We start from the raw sequence: 27,633 nt of genomic DNA, 5'->3' as shown, positions 1-27,633 counted from the left end.
TTCTTCCTGCTTGTATCACGATCATGGGTGTTATTAGCCCGTTTATTATATAATTTTTTTCCTCAAAATTAGGGTGCGGATATTTTAGGTGTCCTTAAAAAGCTTAAAATTCAATGTTTTCGTTTTTTTTTTTTAAGTATGTGAATAAACAATGCCCAACTGCGCTCAAAAAGCCTTTCTATTTTTTCTCCACCATGCCTATCTGCTTTTATCTTTAATCATAAGCGTTAGGCTGGAGGAAAGGAGGCGGGTGGCGTTGGGGGATTTCACCAGCGTGCTCGCGTTTTTCTTTTGTTCTAGGATGAAAATGGTGAAAGTAAGAAAGTGACTGTTTCAAATACAGTGCAAATACAAACACAAGCATCCATAAAGCAGAGTTTATTCTAGCATTTCAAAGATACACACGTCCGTGCACGTGCCATACAAGTAATTGACAGAGGCTGCGATGATGATTTCAGCCAGAAGATGGCGTCAGCAAGTGGATATTTTGTATTTACACACATCACCTTTAATAAACAAATGGCTTAAATATGATTAAAAAAAACCCTAGGTTAAAATTTTTTTTAAAAATTAAACAAAAAAAAAATGTGATCAACGCAGAGTCGGAAATACTGCACTTCCTTGAAATGGTTCAGTCAATTTGATTCCTAGCACCACTCTCGCCCCCCTCCCCGGCTGCTCTTTAACCAGCCAGACACTGGGAGATCTGCACCCAAAATCGCCCCTGGTCCCGATAGTTTTGAATCTCGTGTACCTCAGCCAGTCGAACTGAAGGGAAGCAACGAGGCGAATATTGATCGTCTGTTGAAAAAGAGTTATGTAAACCCCCCAGGAGAGCGCAAGAGAGCCAGCGCCAGACGACGAGACACTCGTTTGGAATCGTGCTTCCTATTTTTAACCGCACAGAGGGGGTTCACAAATTTTGGGGTCGTGCAGTAGCGAGTTTGCGATGCATTCAAGGACACTTGAAAAACTGTGGGTTATTTTTATTTTGCAGTTTTAATTTAAACTCCACTGTACAATCACTATGCTATGTTGTGAAAACCTTTTATTTTGTGTTCTTAATTGGAGTAAATACGTCAGACCTAGAAGACCGTTAGTGCAAGAGTGTCAAACTTATTGACACTAAGGGCCACATCAACATATTGGCTGTCTTCCAACAGCCTGATGTAACTTGTAAATGTAACTAAATGTAATTGGCATTCAAAATAAATGTAACTACTCCTTCATGTAAAGTGACTCTGACGTTCAATGTTCATTGTTCAAGCCACAAACATTATAGCTAAACTGAAAACAATCTCACTACAAATCTATGCTATAAATTAAATATAGTGATCTACGAGAAATTTAGGATAAGAGATGACTTTCCGACATAGGAGAAAATCTAAGTTACGAGAAGTTCCAGACGTTACCACTACAGCAGACCTGAGCACTCCAGTCCTCGAGGGCTGCATGTCCTGCATGATTAATGAGGTTTCTCTTCTTCAACTTGAGGGATATAAATTATTAGCTTGTTAGCAAACTGATAGGAACTTGCCCAATTTTGGAGCAGAGACCTCAGAAGACAGGGAGGACATGCAGCCCAGGTCTGCATTAGAGACTGTAACGTCATTTTACTATTATCCATCCATCCATCCATTATCTGCACCACTTATCCTCAGTATGGCCGCAGGGGTGCTGGAGCCCATCCCGGCTATCTACGGGCAGTGGGCAGGGGCCACCTTGAACTGCTTGCCAGCCAGTCGCAGACAACTCACTCGCTCATTCACACCTAGTGACAATTTGAACCGGCCAATTAACCTGACATGCATGTTTTTGGAATGTGGGAGGAAACCGGAGTGCCCGGATGAAACCCAAGCAAGCACGGGGAGAACATGCAAACCCCACGCAGGAAAGTTTGAACTATTATCCTCTTACTGTATTTTAATGGTCAATTACTATTTAAATGTATTTGTAGTGATCAGGAATATTTGTTTAATAACCTTTTAGGGTTAACTTGAATGCTTTTGGGAGGGCGTGAACGGACTAAGTGGTTTTCAGCTATTTTGTATTATGAAGATGAGCTCAAGATGTGAGCTGTTTTATATACAAGCACGATCTGGAAATAAACTAATCTTGTAGGTAGACGTATCACTATATAACATAATAAAAATATCTTCTTGAAAATTTTTAGTATCTTTTATTTCTCAATTACACTCATTGGCATCAATGTAGAAATACAGGTGTGTAGCTGTCATGGATATTGTAGTCGACAGGCATTGTTGGAAATGTAGTTTATGGTCAAAGCAGGTTTATTTTTACACAGTCGGACATTTGAAGCTCTCACGGCCCAAGAAAACGATGTGGCTGGCCACATTTGGCCTGCAGGCCATGAGTTTTACACTGGTGGAGTGGATTTCTTGTCGAGCAACTCATCCACTATTGTACGATTGCCACATTATGTTGCAGTTAAAAATGAAAAAGCCAAATATCTGCAATCCACAGAGTCATCAAACAAACAGTGTTGTGGTGCTGCAGTTGCCACAGATGGAGGCACACCCAGTTACATCAACACATATTTTTTTTTTGCCAATTGACAAAAACTTGGTTTTGTTGATGTCATAAAAGGGTCATTGTATTAGAAGGAGATCCTCCATTCGTTCGGCTCTCTGATCAAGTTCCCGAGGCGTGAGGCGCAGCTGCCTGTCGCTGCCGATCACATCAACCTTACGTAACAAGCTAACCAGGCAAATGCGTCCAAAACAAAGGACAGGCTTGCTGTCCTCTTGGTTTCGATTCACTGGAATTACTTATAGTTGTATTCTTAACGTGTTGTTATTCACATCTTATGTCGAGCAGGGAAGTAGTCGCCAAAATCCTCTCGAGGATCAGGGACCCTAACAAACGCCTTGACAAGACGACAAGATTGACGGATGAAAGATACGGAGGCGGTGCGATGTGTCTGGAGCGCTTTGAGCGGCCTGTCACATGTGATTGGCGGCGGCTTTTTAAGAAGACGAGGAGGAGGGGGTAGAGTGCTACCAATTATTTATGAGCAGGGACAGAAAGAAGACAGAGAAAATCAATGTGCGTCCTTGTAAAGAATGTCTGACAGCAATGATCTAATGGCTGCCGGGTCCTCACCACCTGTAGACGGGAGGGGGCGACACAGACAAAGACTTCTTATGGCCATATCAAGGCAACAAATTGCTCAAAATGCTGTAAAATAACATTCAATGTAGAACAGGAAAAAAAAATCCCTACTTGATCCCCACCCAACAACCCCGAATGCCAAACACATAGACACAATGGTTAAATTAAATAAAAACAAGACAAATAACCATGGAAAAAATAGTTCTGACGTTCTGTGCCTTTAGAAAAGGATTTGATGATATTGCTACAGCCCAGAAAACATTAACACAACTGTTACTTACTGTTCAAGCCATGGAAACGGCTTTGGCTTTGCATTTAAGTTTATGTATGTATCTTTAGGATCCGTACACATTTTATTTGGTCAGCTTTTGAATGATTTTATTTCCTCAAAACAAAAAAAACACTCTAAGTTTTAAAAAGCTAAGAGTTGCAGCTCGTTGCTCTCTGTTGGGTGAGTTTTTTCCCCCATGTGTTTATGTAATTTAGAGTGTTGCCAAAGTAACGGACCACTTTAAAAGTCCACACCGAGCTGTCCCTCTTACTGATGTAGTCTTTGAAGTATACTAAAATCACACACTCAAAATATAATAGATGGCTGTCAAAAATATAATGATAAGAAATTGTCGCACTCATAACATAAGTGCATAAATCACTTTACACTGCCGATTTTAGATTTGTTTTGCCTAAATCAGGTTGGCATCGAAAGCTGCTTTATCTGCACAAGTGACCACATCGGTCAACTGATCGTATTTCATATAAGCAATCGATAGTGCAATATAGTAAAAAGACTAATTTTAAAATGATAAATTATACAGACGCTGCCCTACTCACGAATGAGACTATCGTTCGTAGGTTGAATTTGTTCGTAAGTTGCTTCACTGCTTTATTTTTTTATGTTTATTATGTTTAAGGTTTATACATGTATGTTTAAGTCTTATATAAGTAACCTGTATTGTTTTGTACTAAAAATAAACATTTTATAAAATAATATGCTCTATAAAGATTAATAAAGTTGAGTTTAATTTACTTTTGGAAGATGCGCTTCAAGAGGTAAAAAGTGGCTGAAAAAAAAGCCTTCCGACCATTTTCTCAACCGCATCAAGCTTTCTTATTCCACTCTCATTTCAAACGAAACAGCTCGCCTCTTCTTTAAACTTTACACCAACTATATGGGATGCACGGGATATTAAAAAAAAACTGTTAAAGTTCTTAGCGCGCTGGAGATACAGTATAGAATGTTTACACACGAACTAGGAAGAGAAAGCGGATTTCTTCTTCAGGATGGATGCTGGTAGACTTCTCACAGTGCCACACGCCGCTACAGTACCGTCCTTTACTCAGAAAAGGGTGCACACAATACAAAATCTAACTTACAGCAATGTCTGGATATTTTTCGACATCCCATATTTTTTTTTCGTATCTACCGTTTTTCGTAAGTCGAATGGTCGTAAGTAGGGGAGCGTCTGTAAATCTAATCAGTACAGAAGTCATTTAAAAAATGTTAGTAAAGAACAGTACTGTTTTTGGGGAATGTTTTTTTTCCACATTTTTGTTGTCGACTTGATGGCGACAAAATATCATCATAAGTAAAGTGGAATATGACCTGAATCAATAGAGTAGTGCAATAAAGTAGCAACATTATTTTTAAAACTATAACTTGACAGTACAGAGGTTTTCTTGTCAGAAAAAATGTTTATAAAGTACAGTTCTTTTATTTGTTATCAAACGCTTGAGCCTGTAAACTGGGTTTTTTTTTTGTTTCAGTGTATAAAAATTATCTTCAGTGACAATGACAAATACAAAATAAAAATCTAATGTTCTAGTAGGAGATTGTTGGAGTATTTTGCTACAGCATAGGATAATGTATGCACATTTTTCAGCTTATTAACTCACAAAAACTTAAAGCAGGGTTGTTTAGACTTCCTATATCTAGTCCAATTTTATTGTGTCTATTTCGATGACACGTCTGACACATTTCTCTTTGTTTTTAACAGAATCAGAATGCATATATGTATTTTTAAATTTTTTTTCAAGTGCTTACCCACTCCAAGTTGCGCCAGATGATCTCTGAAATCTGGCCGCTCATCCAGCACGCGCATGAGGTTAGTAGACTCCATGCGCTCCAGCTGAACCTTCCAGTACACATAGATCTTGTGGTTGAAGCTCACGTACACCAGACACGGGCTGTTCTTGCCCTCCTTGCATGTGTACTGACCTGTGCATAGAAGAAAAAAACGGCACAAAAAATGTATATTAACGACCGAACGCTAGTGGTAAAAAAACTTAATTTACATAAAACAATATTGATTCAAATAATATATAAGTAGGATTTTTTTTAAAGAATCATAGATCTAAAAACTTCTAACTAGGGTTACATATTACGTAACCTGAGACACTGTTTGAAGAATCAGACAATGTTTGGATCCCATCTTACTAATACAAAAGTGCGAAGATAGCTTGTTCCGGTAGTTCTTTTGGAACTTAATGGTCATTTATATTCCATATATAAGCCGTGCGTATGATTGTCGTTGAAGCCTGTGAATGAGGCATCTGACATTAGTCATATTCGCCTTTATTTTCATTAGTTTCCTTCTCTAGTCACTCACGTAAGCCACTTGGTTGCACACTATGGGCGATTGTCATTGAATCCCATGATTGAGGCATCTTGCATTTGTCATCTTCACCTTTTTTTAACTAGTTTCTTTCTCTAGTCACTCTCGTTGGCTACTTGGCCGAATCTACCATATATTGTTATTGATAGCTGTTACGTGTAAATAAAGCTTGCTTCATACTTCAGCATCACCCCTGTTTTTCAATAGTTTCCTTCTCTAGCCACTCACGTTAACCACTTGGCCGGTATACCGCCGTAACATGTCATTAAATGCACATTCTAAGCTACAACCACCTCTCGTGGTGGTGGTGGTGGTGAATTATTACACACTAAATTCAAATAACAAAATAGAATACCAATACATTAAACGTGAAAAATGATTACTAAGACAAATGGTTTGAATTTGAGTTACTCGATAGTAGATTCACAAAAAAAGTTTTATTTTGAGTTCATTTTGAGCCGGCCAAAACTGGCTTGAGACTTTAAGGCTCTGCTGACACCCGTTGGCCAAGCAGGGTACATTGTTTAATTTTTTAATCTGTAATTTAAAAAAATAAGTGCGTGAATTTCACTTTTAGGTTTAAAATAAATAGAAATCGTTGCAAACATATTTTAAGATGTACTCGGATAAAAAATTTGTTCCGAAATAGTATTAAAAATAGAACTAAGATTTAATCAAATACAAAATACTGATGGAAAGGTAATCATTCCTTTTTCAGAAATGGCAATTGAAAAGGGGACAAATACACTCAAATGGAGATAGTTTTCTAACCAGCACAGAAGGCGTTGACATTCTCATCAAACTGGAAGCGCACCACGGCACGATTGTGGTCAATAATGTACGTCTGACCGTCCCAGGCGCATGCAACCACTTCCTCGCGTCCGTCCCTCTAAAACAGGAAAAAGACGACGTTTACTTTCTTTTCTCCCTGCCAAATTAGTAAAACTGTCGAAATATCTCACCGTGACGTCGAGCTTCTGCAGGGCAAAGAGTTGATGGTCAACTTGGACTGACCACAACAATTGGTCAGAACTGTCCATTAACTTCAGCGTCCCTGGAGCACAAATGTCAACACTATACACAAAATTCAATTCGGCAAGGTGGCCTGTTGCATATGAATAAAGATTATTTGGCCTAGCTGGAGGTCGACGTTCCAATTAGCAATTTTCTATTTCAGCATTTTTTAAGTCGAGCACGGGAAACCTTGGGCAGAGTGCGTTGCCGAATCACGATGGTCATACATTATTGATGTCCTTACCGTCTAAAGTGCAGAGGGCAAAGAGGCCGCATTTGGAAGATTCTTCTTTCGAGCCTGGTAACGACAGGATACATGAGACATTTTTTTAACCCATTACGTCTACGTCATTATTGATTTGTTTCAACATCTTTTTAGTTTCCTTTTGCCAATGAAATGCATCAGAATCTACACTGGTATCGTACACCTTTGATAGGTTTAAAGTTTAGTAGACATGCAAAATAAGAAAAGAAGACATCTATGGATTTTAAACATGCAAGAAGAGGGGAGCAAGCCTTCAGATAAGAAATTTCAACCTGTTCTAAAAGCCCTCTACTGGGTCATTTGTATTTATAAAATCTCATAAGTTAGAAAAACAAATCTGCTCCAAAGGGTGTGGATATCAAAGAACAGCCACATTATTGATAATGTAAACAGTTTGTAATACTCAAATTAAGAACCAGGAATTTGTGCAATCTCCTTGCAGGTCTCCAATTTAAAAAAAACGAAAAAACTTATCAACCTTGTCAAATTCCTTGTATTTGTAGATATTTGAGTGAGTTATGTAAAAGCTAAGAGAACGAAACCCTTGTGGAACTTTAAAGAGCAGAACCATCTATCCATCCATCCATTATCTGCACCGCTTATCCCCAGTAGGGTTGCGGGCAATGTTCCCTCTATATTTCCACGGGTCTGAGCGTTCACACAAAGTCGGTGAGCAACGCTTGAAACAACAGTGAGCAACCATACTCCCAAGTGTGGCAAGATAATTAATTTCAAACATGTCCAAAACTTGACATCAAGAGTTTCCGGCAAGGCAAAATTATTTTTCTCTTTTGAATGAATTGACTCATGTACTATTGCAAAGGTTGTACGGCCTACAAACGTCGTTTGTTCTCACAATTTTTTCACAAGATATCCATTTCTTTTTATTTCCTGATATATTTTGTCGCATAATATTAACATTTTGGGGGGCTTATTTAGTCGGTTGCAAGATACAGAACTGTACTTAATCACATTTTTTAGTGGAAGTACAATGTTGGCAACAAGATTCACTTGATATAATTGGAAATTATTTAAATGCAATACAAACTTTTTCTACTTTTTCCCTGTTTTTTCTACTTTTTTTTAAATTCCTTTAAAAAAAATCTCATTGTGTTTATTTTTTCCGAGCTGTTACTTTTTTCTTTTTGTTCTCTGTTTACTTTTTTCCTACATTTCTTTCTTTTCTTTTTTTCTGGCTTTTTAAAAAAAATGTTCCTTCTTTTTTTCTCTTCCTTTTGTTTCTTTTTTTTCTCAGCTTTTCACTACTTTTTCATTTTGGTCTTTTTTTCTTTTTTGTTCTATTCCCCCCTTCTTTTGAGTCATTTTGTGCATAGTTTTACATAATATTTGGTCATGTTGGGATTAAAGAAGCAAAAACAACCTGAAGAGCCGTTTAGGACCCGAAAGAGCCGGTTCCTTTTAGTAAGCCGAGCCGGAGAAGCCGGTTCTCGACCAACTCTACTCAATTCGTTCTACTCTGATTCGACTTCAAAATACCGCATTTAGGACACAACGTCAGGGGAACCCGTGTATTTTTACCTTCATGCACTGTAACTTTGACTTAAGTCGCTTCTTAATTAGTAATTTTGAGCCCTCATTTTTGTGCGCCGGCTAGATTTTCTTGTGCGCCGAGAATGTGCGAGCAGTCCGCAATTGCGCACGCGCGCAGCTTAGAGGGAAAATGGTTGCGGGGGTGTTGGAGTCCATCCCAGCTATCTTTGGGCAGTGGCCAGGGGACACCCTGACCTGGTTGCCAGCAAGTCCCAGGGCACACAGAGACAGATAACTCACTCGCCCATTCACACCTAGGGACAATTTGGACGGCCCAATTAACCTGACATGCATGTTTTTGGAATGTGGGAGGAAACCAGAGTGCCTGGAGGAAACCCACACAAGCACGGGGAGAACATGCAAACTCCACACAGGAAGGTTTGATCTCATGACCTCAGAAGTGTGCCGCACGTGCGCTAATAGAATAGAATAGAATATACCTTTATTGTCATTGTTACAACATGGGATATATTGTGACAACGAAATCACTGCCGTGCTGTGAAAGGGCAGAACCCCGTGGTCATCATTTTTTGGCAAGATGTAAGTTGTAAACAACAAAGATGTCAAAAGATTGACAGTCTGGAGGATGAATAATTACCACTCGATTCCTGAGGTGAAAACGGTTCAACCGCGTCTCAGAGGTGAAGTTATTACGCTTGTACTTTCCTTATTTCAGTATTGAATTACATTGTTACTGAAAAACTCTAAGCGCGCCTGATTTGGGAACACGATTGACTTGTTGATGGCAAAAAAACGAAAGTCAGATGATTCGTGATTGTGGATTGTGGAAAGCGGTGTTGCAATCTTGTGTATCTTTATTAGATATTATATTGAATTTCTTTTAAGATACCGCAAACAAGTTTCCAGATCCTTTTTTTAACAGACATGCTCTTCTGAACTAGCCCAGAATATATTCTGCCGTTTTGTTTGGGCGGCACGGGGGCTGGGTGGTTAGAGCGCAGCTCCACAATGCAGAGGTTCAAAGTTCAAGTCTACCGCAGCCTCCCTGTGTGGAGTTTGCATGTTCTCCCCGTGCCTGCGTGGGTTTCCTCTGGGCGCTCCGGTTTTCTCCCACATTCCAAAGACACACATGTCAGCTTAACTGGCCGGTCCAAATTGTCCTTAGGTGTGAATGAGCGAGTGAATTGACTGTCTCTGTGTGCCCTGCGACTGGCTGGAAACCAGTGCAGGGTGTCCACTACCTACTGCCCAAAGATAACCAGGATGGGCTCCAGCACCCCCTCAACCCTACTGAGGATAAGCGGTGCAGATAACTGATAGATGTTTTATGTGTTTTTTTTGTTTTTTGTTGTACTTTGTTTTATTACAATAAAATATCTCGACGGAACTACACTGCTTCAGCGCCAGCGTTTGTACCAACACAGAAGTAAATGAGGGAAGCGCCAAGGAGAATGGCCCATTTTTTTCAGAGAAGTGGATTGGGCTCATGGAGAAGACAACTAGATGTCATCAAGTGTGAGGCGCCTTCATCCTTTATTGGTTAAGATTTATATCATATAGCCAAACCCAATGCCCCTAAGTAAGTGAAAAAAAAATCATAGCCAATGCAGGTGGATTAAAATGGGTTAGGGTTAGGTGTACTAATGTATATAGTCGACAATGGTACTGAAAGCGTCAGTATGCAGAAAATAAAATTATAAATATTTTAAACACAACACATTAGGAAACAGGAAAGTGGGGAGGTCTTGGAGAGTGATTTCATGGTTGATCTTGCAGTTTTCTATTAGTGTAGCTTGAAGAGGTGAAAATAAGAAAATGACTGAAGTATTTCCTAAACACCAACCCAAAGACCCCAAGAGATGAAAAAAGAACAGTTTATTTAACCGCTTCAAAGGAATGCATGTGTTTGCACGCGCCACACAAGCAGCTTGACAGACTGTATTGATGCTTTGAGCCAAAAGATGGCATCAGCAAGTAGAAAATGTCAAAATTCTGTACAGCACATTGAAAAAAAAAATACCTTTACTGATGCTCCCTATAAGATGCGTGGAAACATTCTTGTTATGGATCCGCCCTGTGGTCAGATGGAGAATGACATCTCGAGAAGGCGCCTCACTGGAAAGCGGTGACAATGACTCCATTGTTAAACTGTCACGAGTTTTTGCCCAGGTTTTCATACCTGGCGGAATTGCCGGACGTTTCCTCGTCTTCTTCAACGTCATCCTCATTGTTGCTGTGTGCCGGAGACTCCTGCTGTGTCCAGGAGCAGAGCAAGATAGCGTAGCCGCAGCCGGGCTGGGACACCATGAGCTCTGGTAGGCCCTCGGGCCCTGGGTTCACCGACAGACTGTCTACCTGGAACACAAGGGAGAATATTTACTTACCGTAATTATTCATGCATAACATATAATCATTTTCTTTTGGATATGTTTTTATTCACTTGTGTGTTTTGAACTGTGCAACTACTTGCTGTAAATTGCTGACTACAAGCCACCGTTTTTGCTACATCTTAAACACAATGACTTTAATTATGGTGTGGCTGATTCTCTTTTTTTGTGGCGAGAAAAACTTTTTTCCCAGCAAAAGTCAACCAATAAAATGAATGAGTACTTCACAAAGGTCCAATTAAATAGTTTGAATAATCACAACTTCTCTTATTGTGAACCAGTGAGGTGTGTGGGGGCACTCTTTGGAGGAAAACAGCACAGCACCAATGGCGTCAAGTATCAAACATGCTTGATCATTTTGGTGCTTGTTCGCCAAATTCCTCAAGATACGCTCTAAATACAAATATGACATCTAAAGACATGTATGACATCTTTCTAGAGGGGAAATTAGTCAATGTTTTGGTGATAATTATTCAAATAATACATAAGAAGAGCAAAACTGTCAATGCTTGATTCAACATTTACAAAGCATTTGCAATTTTTCAACATTTTAACCCACAAATCAGGGCGTCAATTTATACCTCTGAATTAACAACAGTGAAAGCTATTTATGAAAAATTCTACAATGTCCTTTCCTTATTATTGGCGTCCTCAGGTTGGAGTTTCCTTTAATCCTCGAGGGACGATGACAGACACATGTAATTTGGTCCATCACTACAGCAACCAAGTATAATAACTGCACAAAAACTATGTCTGTGTTGCAATTTGACACTATTCTCTACAATATGGTTGCCCTGGCGCTGTCGTCTAGAACTAAAAGTTTCACATTTTACACAATGCAGCCTTCATTTTGCGTTTTCTTTCAGTATAGTGGTAAATATGTCCTTGTTTTTGTAATCGCTCAAGTAGTTTCATCTTGATCCAAAAACATGCAACGTTAACAACTTGCAGCAGGCTGAAATTGGCTCCAGGTGAGTCAGGGCACGATACCGTTGACATTCTACAGCCAAAGGCATCAACCCCAAACTCCCCACGCAGTTGGTGCCAGGTATGTGCTTGGTTTGAACCTGCACCTTAAAATCCGGTGAAGTCTTGTAAAAGGCAACATTGAGTTTTATTCCTAAATTTAAGCATGCGGCTTTTAACCAGGTAGGCTCTTTAGTCCGGAATTTACTGTAATCAAATAACATGCGTACATTTTATTTAAAAAAAATATATATATATATTCCAACCTGTCCTTCTAGAAGCCATTTCTTGAGTAGTACTAACTGACCAGATCCCAGGTCTGAAGATTCTGTAACCTCTTCCCATCGAAACGCTCGCACAACTCGGTCGGTGTAACCCACCACCAGCTCGCTTCGACCGTCACCGTCTGCCACAAATAACATCATTTTCACTAACAAAAATTGAAATAGCTAAAATTAAGGCACTGATATTACTCAATACTGTGAAGGCGGCTACCGATATCGCTGATGAGCAGGACTTTAGTGTTGGCAGGGATGTGCTGCGTGAAGAAAGGCTTCTGCTCATCCAAGGAGAGACCTTCGTGCTGACTCGCCGAGTCGGCCTTGGCGGCGCTCAAGTCGAACAGGTGGAACCAGCCCTCTGCTCCAACGGCCACCACAAAGTTCTGAATCGGAACGTTAGGTTTAGAAACGTGCCGGTTGATAAAAACAATGAGCTTCTACTACGCCTGAGACATACCTTACCCTTGTTGCACACGTCACCCACGGCGACGCACGTCAGCTGACAAAGAATACGTATTTAAAGTTAAGGAATCCTTTATTTGGTAAATATGGAATCAACCACAGGTAATTCTAATTTGCTGACCGTGCCTGTGCAGCTCCTGGTGATCCACGCTTTGCTGTCATCATTCTTATACACGTGCAGCTTGCCACTCGTGTCGCCCACCACAAGCTCATTAAGCTATGTGCACACAGACAGATATTGATAGTACTGACAAGTGCTGAAGGTTCATCAAATATATTTGTGTCCTAAATCATTTACTCTGTTAAAATAATATCTTCATGTGTTTGAGGTCATAATACAGTTGGGCAAGTATAGATATCAGGTATCGGTGCTGAGAACCCGCCATTTTTTTGTATCATACGTGTAATGCTAGCTGATATGATATCAACTGCCTTTTAGAGTCCATTTAACATTCAGAAACCTGAAATTAAAGGAATTGTTAACTGCCGGTAAATAAATCCTATATTAAGGAAAAATATAGTGGTGGCCAGCTCGGTGGAGCATGGGTTGCGCATGTGCTGCCACAGTTCTGAGGTCATGAGATCGAACCGTCCTGTGTGGAGTTTGCATGTTCTCCCCGTGCTTGCGTGGGTTTCCTCCGGGCACTCCAGTTTCCTCCCACATTCCAAAAACATGCATGTCAGGTTAATTGGCCAGTCTAGATTGTCCCTAGGTGTGAATGAGCAAGGAAGTTGTTGTTTTTTTAATTCTAACTGGAATGATGTTTTAGTGGTTAACTGAGCCTATTTTAACTAAACCTCTAATATTACAACCTGATAATAACATAGTAACAACATAGTTATAAAGTAGTAATAACGTGATAAGGTGTGATTTTAGAAATGCATATAACACTGGAAGCCCTTCGTGCCAACCAGGAAAAGAAAAATAGTTTTCAGCTCCAAATCGGTTGGAGCTGCTTCACAACTAAGCAAATTAATAATTGAAAAATCTAATTACAATAACAGGGAATAACTGTGGGGAATATTTACAAATGAAAAGCGTTAAAAAAATCAAGAAACCAACATAACGAAATGATCAATATTATTTATCGCTATGTTTTGATACGCAACCTTTACACATATTAGTATCAACACTATATATTTGGATTGATCTACCCACCCGAGAAAACCGAAAGGGAAAACCAAGTTTTTGGATAAAACATTGAAAAACCTGATAATATTCAAATTACGTAATTACCGTGTCGTTGTCCGCATCTCCCAGGCAGATGGCGTGAGGGAAGAGCGTTCCCGTAAAGTCCAAACTAACACGCTGAACATAATTCAGCGACCTCATAGTAACGAAATGCTTGAATTCACACGAGCTATAATGGCTCCCGTGTCATCGGTTTGGAAGCCAGTTGGTTTAAATGCTAACTTTCGCATAGAAAACACAAACTTAAACTCGAACTAACTCCTTGTCAAATATGGTTTACTCATATGGATTTTTCCCAATATAAAGCCAACTTTTGCTTCGACATTGGTTTCGGACACTCACTTCCGGGTAAACAAAGTCACGTGACTAGATTAAACACGGCAAAGACGAAGGGACAAACATTGATGGGGGGATTCCCCCCACACCCATAATTCGTATTGTAATACTCATTCAGTCCGTTAGAAGGTGGTGTTGTTACAGTTTGGAACGTTTTAAACCAGGGGTTACCAAACTTTTACCGTGTGGAACACATAACTTTTCCCTTCTTTGATGAAGGGCCAGGTCAGAGTGTCAGAAAAAAAAGTGTGTCAATTGCAGGAGTACCTAAATGTAAAAAGATATTGTTTTCTAGAAAGCCACAATCAAGGTGGAAGATCAGAAAAGAAATAATAACACGATCAATGAAATAAATGACAACCAAATAACCCTCTCTGAATTCTTCACAGAACTAAAGTCAGAAAATAAATTATAATACTCTTTATGACATATATAATCACCAAATAACTGTGGGTTCCTCACAGTTGGAAATTCCATGGGACATAAACTTTCTCTTGTGCAAGTCCAAAATCAGCTTAGATATTAGAGCACCGGACAACTATTGGTATGGATGACTTATCACACTATTTCTAGTCATGGTACCAAAGACAAATGTGAATCATCCCCATCATAGCCGTTTTCAGGAAGTGGGCGGGGGACACCCTGAACCTGTTGACAATCACAAGCACACTCATACCATGGTGAGAATTTGGACCCACCAATCAACCAGCCACACATTTTTGGGGGGGATGTGGGAGGAAACCAGAGTACCTGGGTAAAATCAACTTTAACATGGGGAGAACATGCAAACTCCACCCACGGAGGTCACTAGCTTGATCTGAAACTGTGGGGCAGTTCAACTAGTCAAGTCAAGTCAAGTCATTTTTATTTGTATAGCCCTAAATCACGAAGAGTCTCAAAGGGCTTCACAGATTGTTACACTATATTACACAAACTATTTTCAACCGACAAGAGGAGTAGGTTATTCGTATGCACTGGAGTAGAACTAAGCCATCATTTCACAAGTTACAATGCATTCTATTCTATACTTTAATCAATTTTAAACATTTAAGTGACACATATCTTGTCGGTGTAACATGTGAAGTGCACAACAATATTATCATTCATCTCTGGCACTGTGACTTAAAACAGTGGGATAATGAGATAAAGCCCAACGGCTTTTCATATGTAATGAATATATCACTGGTATTCCAGTGGTAAGAGTTTGATGATTTCACTAAACATGCACTCAGACTTTGAATTTCTTTTAGCTAAAAACTGATGAGCGTCAAAATGCTCCCTTGTATTAATCTTAGGGCCGGAGCAAATGTGGAGCCGGACCATAGTTTGGGGACCACTTCCTTAAAGTGACCTTGGCGTTTGGGTTAGTTCTTATGCAACTTAAGATACGCGATAAAATCGTCTGATCCAAAGAAACCACAAAGCCCCTGACCATATGATTGACGATCTTACATGAAATCAACACAGATAATTTCCCTCTATTGTCAGAATTGTGTTATATTTTAAAGAATATTTCAAGAAGGTGATGCAATCTGTAGAAAAGTGTTTAAAAACACCCCAAAATGTTAGGTCCTTCATTACAACATACGAGGGAAGCCCACCAGAGCCTGCAGACGAGTACCCTGCAAGTCCTCACAAAGAACTAATTGGACTTCGCAAAGTGGCTGAGAGCTCGCGGATTGGTTTCACTGAGGCCGGCCTCGGCCAGGGCCTGAATAGAACCCACGCTCCTTTTCCAAACTCTCATGCTGTGCCGAACACAGAGGCAGGCCTAAAGTAGGGGGTGGCGGCCGAGGGGCTGCAAATAAAGGAAAGTATTGGTCCAGTGAAAGGGTGGGGGTCTCCCTCAATGCAAGCCTGATTTTGAATGCCACGACCAGCGCAGAAAATTGCACAATTTATTACAATCCCTCTTCAGGACGCGGGGACGAGAATAAAGGAGGGGGTAGCGGAGGGAGGGGCGGGCAGAGGTGCAGTGGTTGGGTCGAGAGGGGGCTACACTTTGCAGTGTTTTGTTCCAAAGCTGACTGACAAGTCTTATTATTACGCACTCTGCCAAAGCGACAATAACACACGCAGCGCAGCGCCTGCTGGAGGCTACTGTAACACTATCAAGTGGAGCCAATCGCACACAAAGCCCCTCAACACTCTCCGTCCCACCCTTTCCACTCGGAGGATGATTCACTTTAATCAAAAATGGAACATTTCGGCCTGCAACACGGAAAATGGATGCAACGCTTCAATCTAAATCGTAGGAAATATAGAAGAACCGGAACAATAATATTTTTTAAAAGAATTGTTGAGTGTTTCTGTGTGCCCTGTGACTGGCTGGCAACTAGTTCAGGGTTTCCTCTGCCCACTGCCTGAAGATAGTTGGGATGGGCTCCAGCACCCCTGTGACCCTACTGGGGATAAGCAATACAAAAAAATATGTTTTTAAAGACTTTTTGCAAAGATGCATCTGGTTGCATGGCACGAAAAGACTTTTAAAACAGGTGTGGGCCAGTCTTTTACGTCACAAGTCGCATTGGGTTAAAAACAAAGGGGCTGGGAGATTTTCTTTTTTGTGTCTCCTGATACAGTTTCAGAAGGCACGGTAGCAGAGTGGTTAGCGCGTCCGCGCCACAGTTCTGAGGTCGTGGGTTGAAATCCAGTTGCCAGCCTTCCTGTGCGGAGTTTGCATGTTGTCCCCGTGCTTGCGTGGTTTTCCTCCAGGCACTCAGGTTTACTCCCTCATTTCAAAAGACATGCATGTCAGGTTAATTGGCCGGTCCAAATTGTCCCTAGGTGTAAGTGAGTTGTCGGTCTTTGTGTAGCCTGCGACTGCTTGGTAACCAGTTGAGGGTGTCCCTTGCCCACTGCTCAAAGATAGCTGTGATGGGCTCCAGCACCCCCATGACCCTACTGTGGATAAGTGGCGCAGAAGATGAACGGATGATACAGTCTTAAATCAAATACCTCCGTAATAAAAATGGGGATGTAAGCCTGTCCGATTTTCGTCTCAGCCATTTCCAAAAGACTCATCTCATATTTTGGAGTCTTCTTTTTTTATATAAATTTTTTCTTTTCAGGCAAAAAAATAAAAAAAACATCAGAAAATGAAGCTTAGTTTCTTTAGAATAGCACTGCCAATATTCATTCATGCATACACAAACATATATTCACAAGTACATGTTATATTTTTTTCCTATCTAATTTACAAAAAAAACCCCAAAAAAAAACAATTGGACCAAATTGGTTTTGAAACACTCAAAACATAGTAAGGAACGGGCCCTGTTTAGGCACTAAATTTGACAGTGTGCATTGAAAAACTCCATCCATCCATCCATTATCTGCACCGCTTATCCTCAGTAGAGTCGTGGGGTTGCTGCAGCCCATCCCAGCTATCTTCGGGCAGTGGGCAGGGGACACCCTGAACTGGTTGCCAGCCAGTTGCAGGGCACACAGGGACAGACAATTCGCTCGCTCATTCACACCTAGGGACATTTTGGACCGGCCAATTAACCTGACATGCATGTTTTTGGAATGTGGGAGGAAAGCGGAGTGCCTGTAGGAAACCCACGTAAACAAAATATATACTACTTCCTCACATTCTCTAGGTTTAAGAATTTGGGATTACCTTTAAAGAAAATGCAAGGAAGAAAGAAGCCAATACCTGAGACAAATCTTGAGTTTTTTTTGCTTCCAAATAAAATTTATCTTCCGATGCCAACTTCATTTACTGCACTTGTCTCCCCGACTCCCTCATCGAACATCTAAAAACAGCACATTTACGCACACTCACACGCGCTGTTTGTTTAGTGCTCCAAGGGGCACGCGTCAGGCGCGCGCGACGCACCGGCGCGCTGGGCGGAGCCAAGGTGTGGCCACGCGGCCGGCAGTCTGCCTGCAGCGGTTGAAAAGCGGCTGCATACTGGCCCTTTGGCCACACTTTGCTTGCTACGCAACCGCAGGCGCGCACGCACACAGCAGACGCGCGCGTCTACCCACGCGACCGACACGAGCGCGTTTTTAATTGGGGAGAGTGGCTTTTTCTTGTTTGGTTCTCCCTTTGTTATTTTTTTTTTGTCCATTTATAGTTTTACAGCCATAGGGCTCTTTGAAGGGTTTTGTTCAAGTTTTTTCAATTGACTTAATATTAGAGCACCATGGATCTCACTGCCCCCACCTGCTTATTCAGCACGCAGAGCGTCCCTCTGAGCCCAACAAGCGGCAAAAAGGGAGCCCCAACCGCAGCCAAGCGTCCTCGCTCGTCCTCTCCGGAGCTCCTCCGCTGCAAGCGGAGATTAAACTTCGCCGCTTTCGGTTACTCGCTCCCCCCGCAGCAACCTCATGCCGTGGCACGGCGCAACGAGCGGGAGCGCAACCGCGTAAAGTTGGTCAACAACGGCTTTGCCACCCTCCGGGAGCACGTTCCTAACGGGGCGGCCAACAAAAAGATGAGCAAAGTGGAGACTCTTCGCTCGGCGGTCGAGTACATCCGTGCACTGCAGCAGTTGCTGGATGAACACGACGCGGTCAGTGCAGCATTCCAGGCGGGCGTTATGCAGGCGTCTTCGCCCGGCATGACGCACGGAGGATACCCGGCAGGTGATATGAACTCAATGGCTGGCTCGCCCGTATCGTCCTACTCGTCAGATGAGGTCTCATATGACCCCCTCAGCCCGGAGGAGCAAGAACTCCTAGACTTCACAAACTGGTTCTGAACTTCTCGGTAAGAACGATTCATACAAAAGCAGTCAAAGTCTTCATGCTCAGTGCATGAACTAACCAAATGCTTTTCTTGTTTAGCATAGGAAACCAAATCCAGTCCGTCTGTAAGCCTGAGTGGTCCCAGAAGAAGTTCGGAGGCACCAAGCTCAACTGAAGTTTGGAGAAGAAGCCCGCAGGATGCTAAAAAGAGGATGCACACACAGAGACTTTTAGGGTCTGCTGACCACAAAAGACAGCACATTATTTAATATCAATAACAACAAGGAAAGGGAAAAGAAGAAGAAGAAACTATGCCAAATCCAATCGGCCTTTGTCATAACAGCCCGGAAATGCTTCCAAGATGTAAGATTTTTTTTTCAAAGATATAAAGTATTTTTATATGTAAAGAGATTTATACACTTTTTGTACACATCATTTTTGTATATATTTTTTGTTACATAATTCTATATATGTCACACATTTCATTCCTTTTCTAAACGCAGCACCGATGTGTCTTATTTAAACGTGTCAACATTTGTCCGAGATCAAATTATTATGCAGCTATGGTCTTGTCAAAGTGTCCAAATGTACCAGGGCCATGTTGGAATACATTATTTTGTATCGGCCTAAACAAATAATATTATGAATGAGCATATTTTATACAGTGTAACAATAAACGCTGAATCAAATTATAATTCACCTGTGGTCATGTCAAAGTGTCCAAATAAACCAGCACTGTGAAACCATTCATCCATTATCTGCACCACTTATCTTCGGGAGGGTCGCGGGGGTGCTGGAGCCCATCCCAGCTATCTTCGGGCAGTGGGCAGGGCACACATGTAGAAACAATTTTTTGAAAAAACTTTGATGAATAAGCATATCTTATACAGTGCAACAATGAATGCGAAATGCTATCGGTTACTGATTTTTAGTGGGGGTAGTCATACAGCACCACATTGCCTTTTTGCAGAAAAGTGAGCTCAGGAAAATCAATCTTCTGCCACAAATGCACGCAACAAACGTGTCCTCGAAACAGTGGAACAGAACGGCCTTTTTGGTGCATCAAAACAAGGAGAGTAGCTATGGGAGGTTGACAGGAGGATAGGGTGGGGTTTTTGTGGTGGGGGTCGAGGGGTTCAGCCTAAACTAAGTTTGACAGGTGAGGGAGGGGCGAGGAGCTTCTGGCGTGTGCCTGCTGACACGCAGCATCGAGCCACGCGAGTGACTCGCGGTACTTTTTCCCGCCCAAAAATGTGGGACAGTATTTTTTATTCTCTATTACTACAAAAACAACACAAATTAAAGTTTTTGAACATACATCACCACTGTTGGAGTGAATTTATATAGAGAGGAATCAAAACGGAATTATTTACATACTTATTTTGCCTATTACACTTGAACGTATAACTTACTTAAAAAGTAAAACAACTTCTTTGGCAGACGTTTGAGTTTCACGTCCAGCATTCTAGTGTGGAGTCAGAGTGGGTTATGGTCTGTCAGACGTGTGTGGCCATGTTGAATTGGCAACAAAAGCGCTTTCGAAATATCCGACAGAAGGACTATTTATTGCCAACTGATTGTTGCATTGCTGCATTGCATGGTCAGGGGTCACAGAAGTCAACAACATGTGTCCCGCCATTGTTCAATGGTGAGTGGGGTAAAAATGCTGAAACAATGGATGAGACAAAGTTACTTTACAGAGGTATGGTATTAGCAGAGTACTTGTATTTTTGGTTGGGTCGAGCTTTGTGAACTTTATAGATGATCCAGGATAAACAGTGTGTGTAGATATCAAGACTAAGTTTTGAACAGGAAAATATTGCTAACTTATTTATAAAAAAAAACAACCTGTATTTCTGATCATTTTTTAGTTTAGTAGACACTCAATATAAGGAGAGAGGACATCAATGACTTTAAGTCTTGTAAATATAAAAGTAGAGGACTGTAGAACAATCCTTACAATTCTAAATGTGTTATAAAAGGACTCATCTGAGCCCTTTCTTTTTATTCAATATCCTAGGCTACAAAAAACAGGTCTGCCGCAAAGGGTGTGGGTATCAAAGAACAGCAATATTCCAGGAAAATGGTAAAGTACTCGTATCCTATGCAATCTTGGGTCCAATATTAAAAACTGAGTAAAATTATCAATTTCAAAATCAAAGTGAAAAAGGTTTAACTATAGTATGTCAAGACTCTAGAGTAGGTATGTCATACATATGACCCACTGGCCAGACCCAGCACCATTAGATATAATCCGGCCCGCCATAATTTTCCGAGTATGTCAGAAAAAGAAACAAGTCTCTAGGTCTTTTCTATCAAGAGTTATGATTTTGGAAATACATGCAAACCAAGTACTACATACGGCCACTAGTGGGCGCCAAACGTGTAATCAAGTTGACTATTAAAACTTTCATTTTGCATCGCTGCCAAGAGCGGCTGCCTTTTCCAGCAGCTGCCCTGTTGTTTTATTGTCTGCTCCTATCTTCGGTGTTTTTTCTTCCCGTTTTGACAACTACACTATGGATTACTTCTATCCTATGGACATGGGTTTCAACGCACAAGAAATGCGTGTATTTCAACTCCTTGCCCTGAGGAATTCTCGTGCCGGCGTGATGAAGGGGCCCATGGTGGAAGAAAAGCCGAAGCTAGCGAAGCGGCTAGCGGCGTTATAAGTCTTCGGTACCATCCGTAATCATGGTAAATGCGAACTCACGACCAAATATGATCATCGAGTGCTTTTTGAAAACATCGAAGCGCACAGGGAGCGCAGTTGCTGTGTTTTGCGGAAACGTGGCTCACGTTTAGCATTCCGGACGCTAACGTGTAGCCACCCGGAGCCACCTGGAGAAATCCGGCTTCAACGTCGCTAAACAGAGACATGAAAGCCGGGGGGAATCGGAGAGGAGGCGGACTTGCTAACACGAGGTGGTGTATCCCTGGATTCTCACAAAGAAAAGATTTCCATCTGCCGCAGGAATGTCGAACTTTTGGACTGGCGTGACGTCATCCACTCCGCTACAAGCACCCTCGGGCATCATGTTAATCTGTTAATAAACAACGGGGTAGACTGCTGGAAGTGTGAATTTCCCTAGACACACAGATTTGACTCTTTGCCAAGTTAGATAAGGAAAATGAAAGTGAGAAAATATTGCCAATTCTAGATATTGCCGAATCTGGGTTTAAATTGGAATAATGATTTTGACCAAAACTGTTTTACCAAGTGGATATATTATTACAGAATCACTGGACCAATATGTTGATTAACGACATTTCAGGACCACAGACAGCAACCTTGACTTATTGTTTTGAGTTTGTTTTACCATTTACTCTTCATTGTATGTGTTGTTTTTTATGTTACTTACTAGGTACACATAATTGGACTTTTGTTTTTTTACAGCATTTGGCATCTGAACTTCCGGTTCAGAGTTAAGGGGCGTCGTCAAGCAGTTTACTGACCACCGACTAGTGGATGAAAAGGAAGAGTGGCATTTCTGTCAGCAGGTCAAGTGGTTCTGGAGCTGGCCATCTCATGCACTGGTCGGATGCCGCCCGGCTTCCGCGCCAGCTGTTTGGTGCTCACTAAACGTTGCCGCCCCTCGCACCCACGTAGCCCTCCTCCTCCATGAAGAACAGGAAGAGCTGCTGTAATTTGTCACTTTATGAGTATTTATTGTCATTTTTAACAGGATAGCAATACCAGCCCACCAACAAAATCTGCTAGAATAAATCAAATATCAAGAGTGATATTTGGTTTGAGAGAAAATGTAGGGAATTCTTACAGTTGAAAGCGAACATGAATGTAAAATTGATTTTTTGTTTTTTTTAAATACGACAACAACTATGCTCATGATCAGTTATTCAGGATCTGGCACGCTACCTTCCTCCAGAGGGCATCAACCTAGTGTGGAGTAAGAAACACCTGATCCAAATCCCCACACAACTGTCCCTAATTATCTAAATACTTTATATTGACTTTGTCAGGTTTCATTTTGTTTTGGACATGTTATTTGAGCACCTCTACCTCAGTTGCAGCTTTCCTCTACTTGGGTTCACCCGTAAATACGAAAAAAGTTAAATATGACATACATTTCAGTTTTGATAGCCTTTTTTTCCACATCCTCGACAACATCTCAGTTAAAAACGAAAATCAAACACAACTCAATTCGATGTCATTTAAAAAAAACAACCTCATCTTTATTTATAATAATCAGGCAGATAATTGACAAAATGCATCCTCAAAATTAGGTTGTACAATTCATATTTCATCCATTTAATGTTCGTGTCAGGACCAGAATGGAAACAGGACCCAATCGCGTAACGTTTACCTCAAGGTTTATTGAAAGAAAGAGGAAGGGCTGCGGCCACGATCCAGTGTTCGCTGGACGCGGGAAGCAAGTTGCTCTCGCACTCGGATTGTGGATCTTCTGTAGCGAGCGTTGGCGGTGTCAGGGATGGAAAAACTGGTCGGTAGCCGGGACTGAGAGAGCAAGGCGTGGTCAGGGTCTGAAACGAGTCGTAAGCCAGGCCGGAAGAGTAGACGTAGTCGGGATCAAAAGTGGGTCGTAAGCCGGGACGGGAGAGCCGACGTGGTCGGTATCAAAACAGGTCGTAGCCGGAGACAAACTGGAGCAAAACCGGGACAGGCGGGAGTCAGGGTCGAAAAAGGCTTGCCTTGTATAATCAGAAGTTCGCAGACGGACTAAGAACAGGGGATTGCCAGGATTGGGTTTAAATAGGGACAGGGAGCCAATCAGAGCCTGCAGCGGTTGGCGCCAAATGAGCGGGCACAGGTGATTCACATCGGTAATCATGACAGTTCGAAGAGATCAAACATACAGATCTGTATCCAAAATGTATTCACATTCATTTATTAGGTAAAAAAAGGAAACACCCCTTTGACAAATATTAGATTCTACTAATAAAAATAATGTATTGGAATATTAAGTTGATTTATTATTTTTTTAACAGTTTTTTTTTCTAGTGGCTGCTGTTGTTGTTGTTGTTTTTTTTTTTTTTGGTGCTGTGTCCAAATAAAAGGCTCCAAACCAACATTTGAAGATAGGGTGAAAAAAAAGGAAAACATCTGGCCGTAAAATATGTATTTAACAATAATTGATCATAATTTGTAAATGAAGTGAAGGCAATTCTGGAGGCAAGTGTGTGTTTTGTTCCAGTGTTGTTGTGTAAGTGTGAACACACATCTGTGGGTCCATGCGTGGGCTATTCCACCGGGCGTCAGATTACCTCGGCCTGTTTGTGCTCTAGTTGGAGTGCACCTGTTTGCACACTTAATGCAGGCTGGAGAATAATTGCTGGGGAGGGCGGAGAAGGAGAGAGGAGAAAGAGGAGGTGGAGAGAGAGTGTGTGTGCGCGTGTGCAGTGGGGCAATGGCTCGGGGTCCCGAAGCTAATCCCTACCATGGCAATTGGCTAATTTCCCCCTGTGAGGTTTGTAGTGTGGTGTAACAACGCTATCTCTGACAGCTCGGCCACTCTAAAACTGCTAAAATGCCTACGAGTTGGCTGGCCAGATGTGTGAGTGCGGGAAAATCAGTGGCGGACCTTTCATTTCAAACCTAGGCCTTCAGTAGGCTGAATCAATTTAACCCTCTATAACTTTTTAGGGCTACGAAATATTTACTGCAGCTATATAAAAAGATATATAAAAAAATCAATGATAACCTTGTAAAATTGCAACATTTTCTATAGCCATTCCTCTCATGAAAAAAACTTTCCAACCTTCCTTCTTTTCCCGTAAAGATCTCAATTACTCCGTCATAGTGATTCCGTGGGTTTTAATTCCATCAAGAAGTTCTTTTGATGTGGCATCAAAGTTAATACTGAAAGCCAAGCCTGTCACGTCGCATTTCCGGCCAAAGTTTTTATTCAATTTAGGGCCGAAAATGTATGTTCGACAAAGCAGTGTACACGGTAATTTTTCCGTTACTGCCCCTTGCCCATCATGGTTTGTATAACTGATGAATTTGGAATCTGATTGGCTAAACCAACAGCTTTATCAAACAATGATGTTATGCCTCCGGGCTTTCAGGAGTCTTGGCGAAGGCCTCCGGGCAGATTACTGACCCTGGCCACAAGTTAAACCCCAAGAAGAAGAAAAGGGAATGGCTGAAATGTGATTGGTTAAATGCTTGAATGTGAAAGCGGCACAACCAGGTGGAAAGCAATGAAAGAAAGCTCACAGACAATTCAGAATTATTTCAGAAGTATTTACGCACAAATAATAATAAAATCACATGTTTCAGGTATTTTTTATCTCTGCATAGAAGGCCTTGCAGACCCTAACGGCCCACCACTGGTGTAAATGGAGGAGAATGTGCAAGAAAACTCAAGCTGTTTTGTGAGGGTATTGATGTAACCTTTATGTGAGTGAGTTACCAGTATACATTCAACAGAATGTAGGAGAAAAATACAGACGGAATCTATGTGTGTGTACTAGATCTGATTACAAGTGGCGAGCTCTTTAACAAGATTAAGGCGAGGCTAATCTGTGAAAAGGGAAACACAGACGCCATGTTTCTCTCGCTCAAGACAGCTTTTTACAGTATTACTGTTTTAAAAAATAATTACCATGATTCTTCACATGGAGATTCAATGATATGTTTATTGTCACGGTGTGGTATGCTAGGAGCACAGCAGCGGCCAGAAAAAACATACAAAGAGTAATCAACAGAGCCCAGAAAATCATTGGCTGCTCTCTGCCCAGTCTGGAGGACATTTTTTGGGTTTGTGTTACCACAGCAGAGCTATCAACGCTATAAAGTACTCTTCTCACTCCAGCCACCACTTCTTTGACCTGTTGCGCTTTATTAAGTGCTTCAGGTCCCATAAAGCAGTGGTTCTTAATCCGTCTAACTGGAGGATCCACCATCACACCCTCACTACAAACCATGACCCACATCAGAAATAAATTCCAATTTTCAAATTCTTTCAATGAAAGAATTGTTCAGATCAAAGCAGAAAAGGTCACATTTTAGAACCAATAACAAAACAAAAACAAAACTACAAAATGACCAGCAAAACCAAGACAACTTATTGTACTGTATATACTCGTATAAAAACCTAAGTCACTTATAAGCTGACAACCCAAAACTGTTTTAATACAGCTACATACTAAAATGCACATGTATGCAAAATATTTATAAAACATGTACTTAAACAATCGTAATAATTCAATTATGTAGATTGTCATTATTTATTATGTAGATGGAGGAATATACTGATTTAAAAAAAAGAATTATTTTTAAACCATTTACTGTACTTTCAAGCAGCGCCTCAATGGCAGACACACATACATTATTTTAGTATTATCATAATTATTTCCCTCTTTAGCTCGATCATTGTTGTTACTCTTTTCCAATTTTCCTTCCCATTAATACTATCTGTGTTGGGACCGATGAAAATGGGCTAAAAAAAGAAATAAAACAAACAAAATCACAATAAAACGAAATGTAGTCCCATTCAAACACAATCGGGAGGGTAGCAATTGACTGAACAGGAAGAAGAGCAGGGTATATCGTGACAGTTAAGGAGTGTAAATGATCCTCGTTTTTTTTTCTTTGTCATCACCGGTACAAGCAGTGGACCCAAAAAGGTACCGTTTAACACAATGTATCATTGAGGGATCGGGGAAGTCAGGGCGAGAGGAAATAAAACGTGATCTGGTGCTCACTGGGCAGGAGGAGCGGGAATCCCTCGTGAACGAAGCATGGTCGGAGATCGGAACAAGTCGGGTAGCCGGGACGGGAGAACGAGCGTGGTTGGATATCGGAACAAGTCGGGTAGCTAGGACGGGGGACGTTGTGTGGATCGGAGATCGGAACAAGTCAGGCAGCTGGGACGGGAGACGGAGCGAGGTCGGGGATCGGAGTAAGTGAGGTAACCGGAGACGATCAGGAAGCCAGGGACAGGGGATTGATACAGGAAACAGGGGACGAAATAGAGCAGGATACAGGAACAGTTTGGGAACAGAAAGGGAGCCAGGGACAAAAATTCTTGCCTTGCATGTGCGCAGGTTTGCTGACGGAGTGACCAGGAGTGGGTGAGGAAGACGTGTTTAAATAGGAGGCGGATTAATTAGGGAATGAGTGGCAGCTGGGGCTGAAAGAGTGAGCACAGGTGAGGGCAAATCATGACACTCTTAGCATATTATGCGAAGATAAAGGCCACTTTTGGGACCCAATGAGAAAAATTGCCTTAAAACAAGAACTTACAGTCTTGATGGTGGCGATGACCGTGGGGAAGAAACAGTTTCTAACCGTGTTACACCTTGTTTTAAGGGACATGTAGCGCCTACCATAGGACAACAGGTCTGAGAGGCAGTAATCAGGTCGAGAAAAGTCCGTCATAATGTTGATAGGTAAGAATACAGCGGTAGGACTTTCAAAATTGATGACGGAGGCTTCAATCAAATCAATGTTGCAAGACTACGTGTTAAGATTGATTGAATTTGGAGTCTGATTGTGATGTGTTACCTCAACGTTGAAGAGTCATACTTGGAGGGAGCGAAAGTCCATGCTGGGGACCAGCGACCTCAAAAAGTCACTGCAAGACACAAAACGATAAGAGCTCATTTTGGTGCCAGGGTGTTTTGGCGGCTAACTTATTTCTTTATATTTTTTGATGGCTGTCAAGCGGATGGGGTCCGACGGCCGGTTCCGTGCCAGGTTGCGTTTGCGCTGATGGTAAAGTGTTGTGAGTTCATTGTGGTTGCTCAGTGCGGCCCTGCTGCCAAACAATGCGCGGGCACACTCACGTCCCGCCAC

General features: G+C 41.5%; 2 protein-coding genes across 4 annotated transcripts; one reads left to right on the top strand and one right to left on the bottom strand.

The window, feature by feature from the left end:
- Positions 1-363: 363 nt before the first annotated feature.
- Positions 364-14,175, bottom strand: itfg2 (integrin alpha FG-GAP repeat containing 2). Of its 2 annotated transcripts, none has more exons than XM_088348213.1 (12): positions 13,869-14,175; positions 12,753-12,848; positions 12,627-12,668; positions 12,384-12,552; positions 12,155-12,294; positions 10,715-10,890; positions 10,556-10,650; positions 7,003-7,056; positions 6,707-6,798; positions 6,516-6,633; positions 5,174-5,347; positions 364-3,126 (listed from the first exon to the last, which is right to left on the bottom strand). In XM_088348213.1, the coding sequence occupies exons 1-12, from the start codon at positions 13,962-13,964 to the stop codon at positions 3,062-3,064; spliced, it is 1,317 nt and encodes a 438-aa protein (XP_088204339.1). In that variant the 5' UTR covers positions 13,965-14,175; the 3' UTR covers positions 364-3,061. The 2 variants fall into 2 exon arrangements, with proteins under 2 accessions (XP_088204339.1, XP_088204340.1); XM_088348214.1 differs by having other exon boundaries at positions 10,715-10,886; positions 12,196-12,294.
- A 3,924-nt stretch (positions 14,176-18,099) lies between these two features.
- Positions 18,100-19,507, top strand: ascl1a (achaete-scute family bHLH transcription factor 1a). 2 transcript variants are annotated; one of them, XM_088347643.1, is made up of 2 exons: positions 18,100-18,873; positions 18,956-19,507. In XM_088347643.1, the coding sequence occupies exon 1, from the start codon at positions 18,308-18,310 to the stop codon at positions 18,863-18,865; it is 558 nt and encodes a 185-aa protein (XP_088203769.1). In that variant the 5' UTR covers positions 18,100-18,307; the 3' UTR covers positions 18,866-18,873; positions 18,956-19,507. The 2 variants fall into 2 exon arrangements, with proteins under 2 accessions (XP_088203769.1, XP_088203768.1); XM_088347642.1 differs by having other exon boundaries at positions 18,951-19,507.
- The last annotated feature ends 8,126 nt before the right edge of the window (positions 19,508-27,633 follow it).

The sequence above is a fragment of the Urocampus carinirostris genome, chromosome 11 (assembly GCF_059441175.1).
Source record: "Urocampus carinirostris isolate Australia breed hairy pipefish chromosome 11, RoL_Ucar_1.0, whole genome shotgun sequence".
Taxonomy (NCBI): domain Eukaryota; kingdom Metazoa; phylum Chordata; class Actinopteri; order Syngnathiformes; family Syngnathidae; genus Urocampus; species Urocampus carinirostris.
Note: the sequence above shows the minus strand (reverse complement) of the source record. Positions and strands in the feature narration are given on the sequence as shown.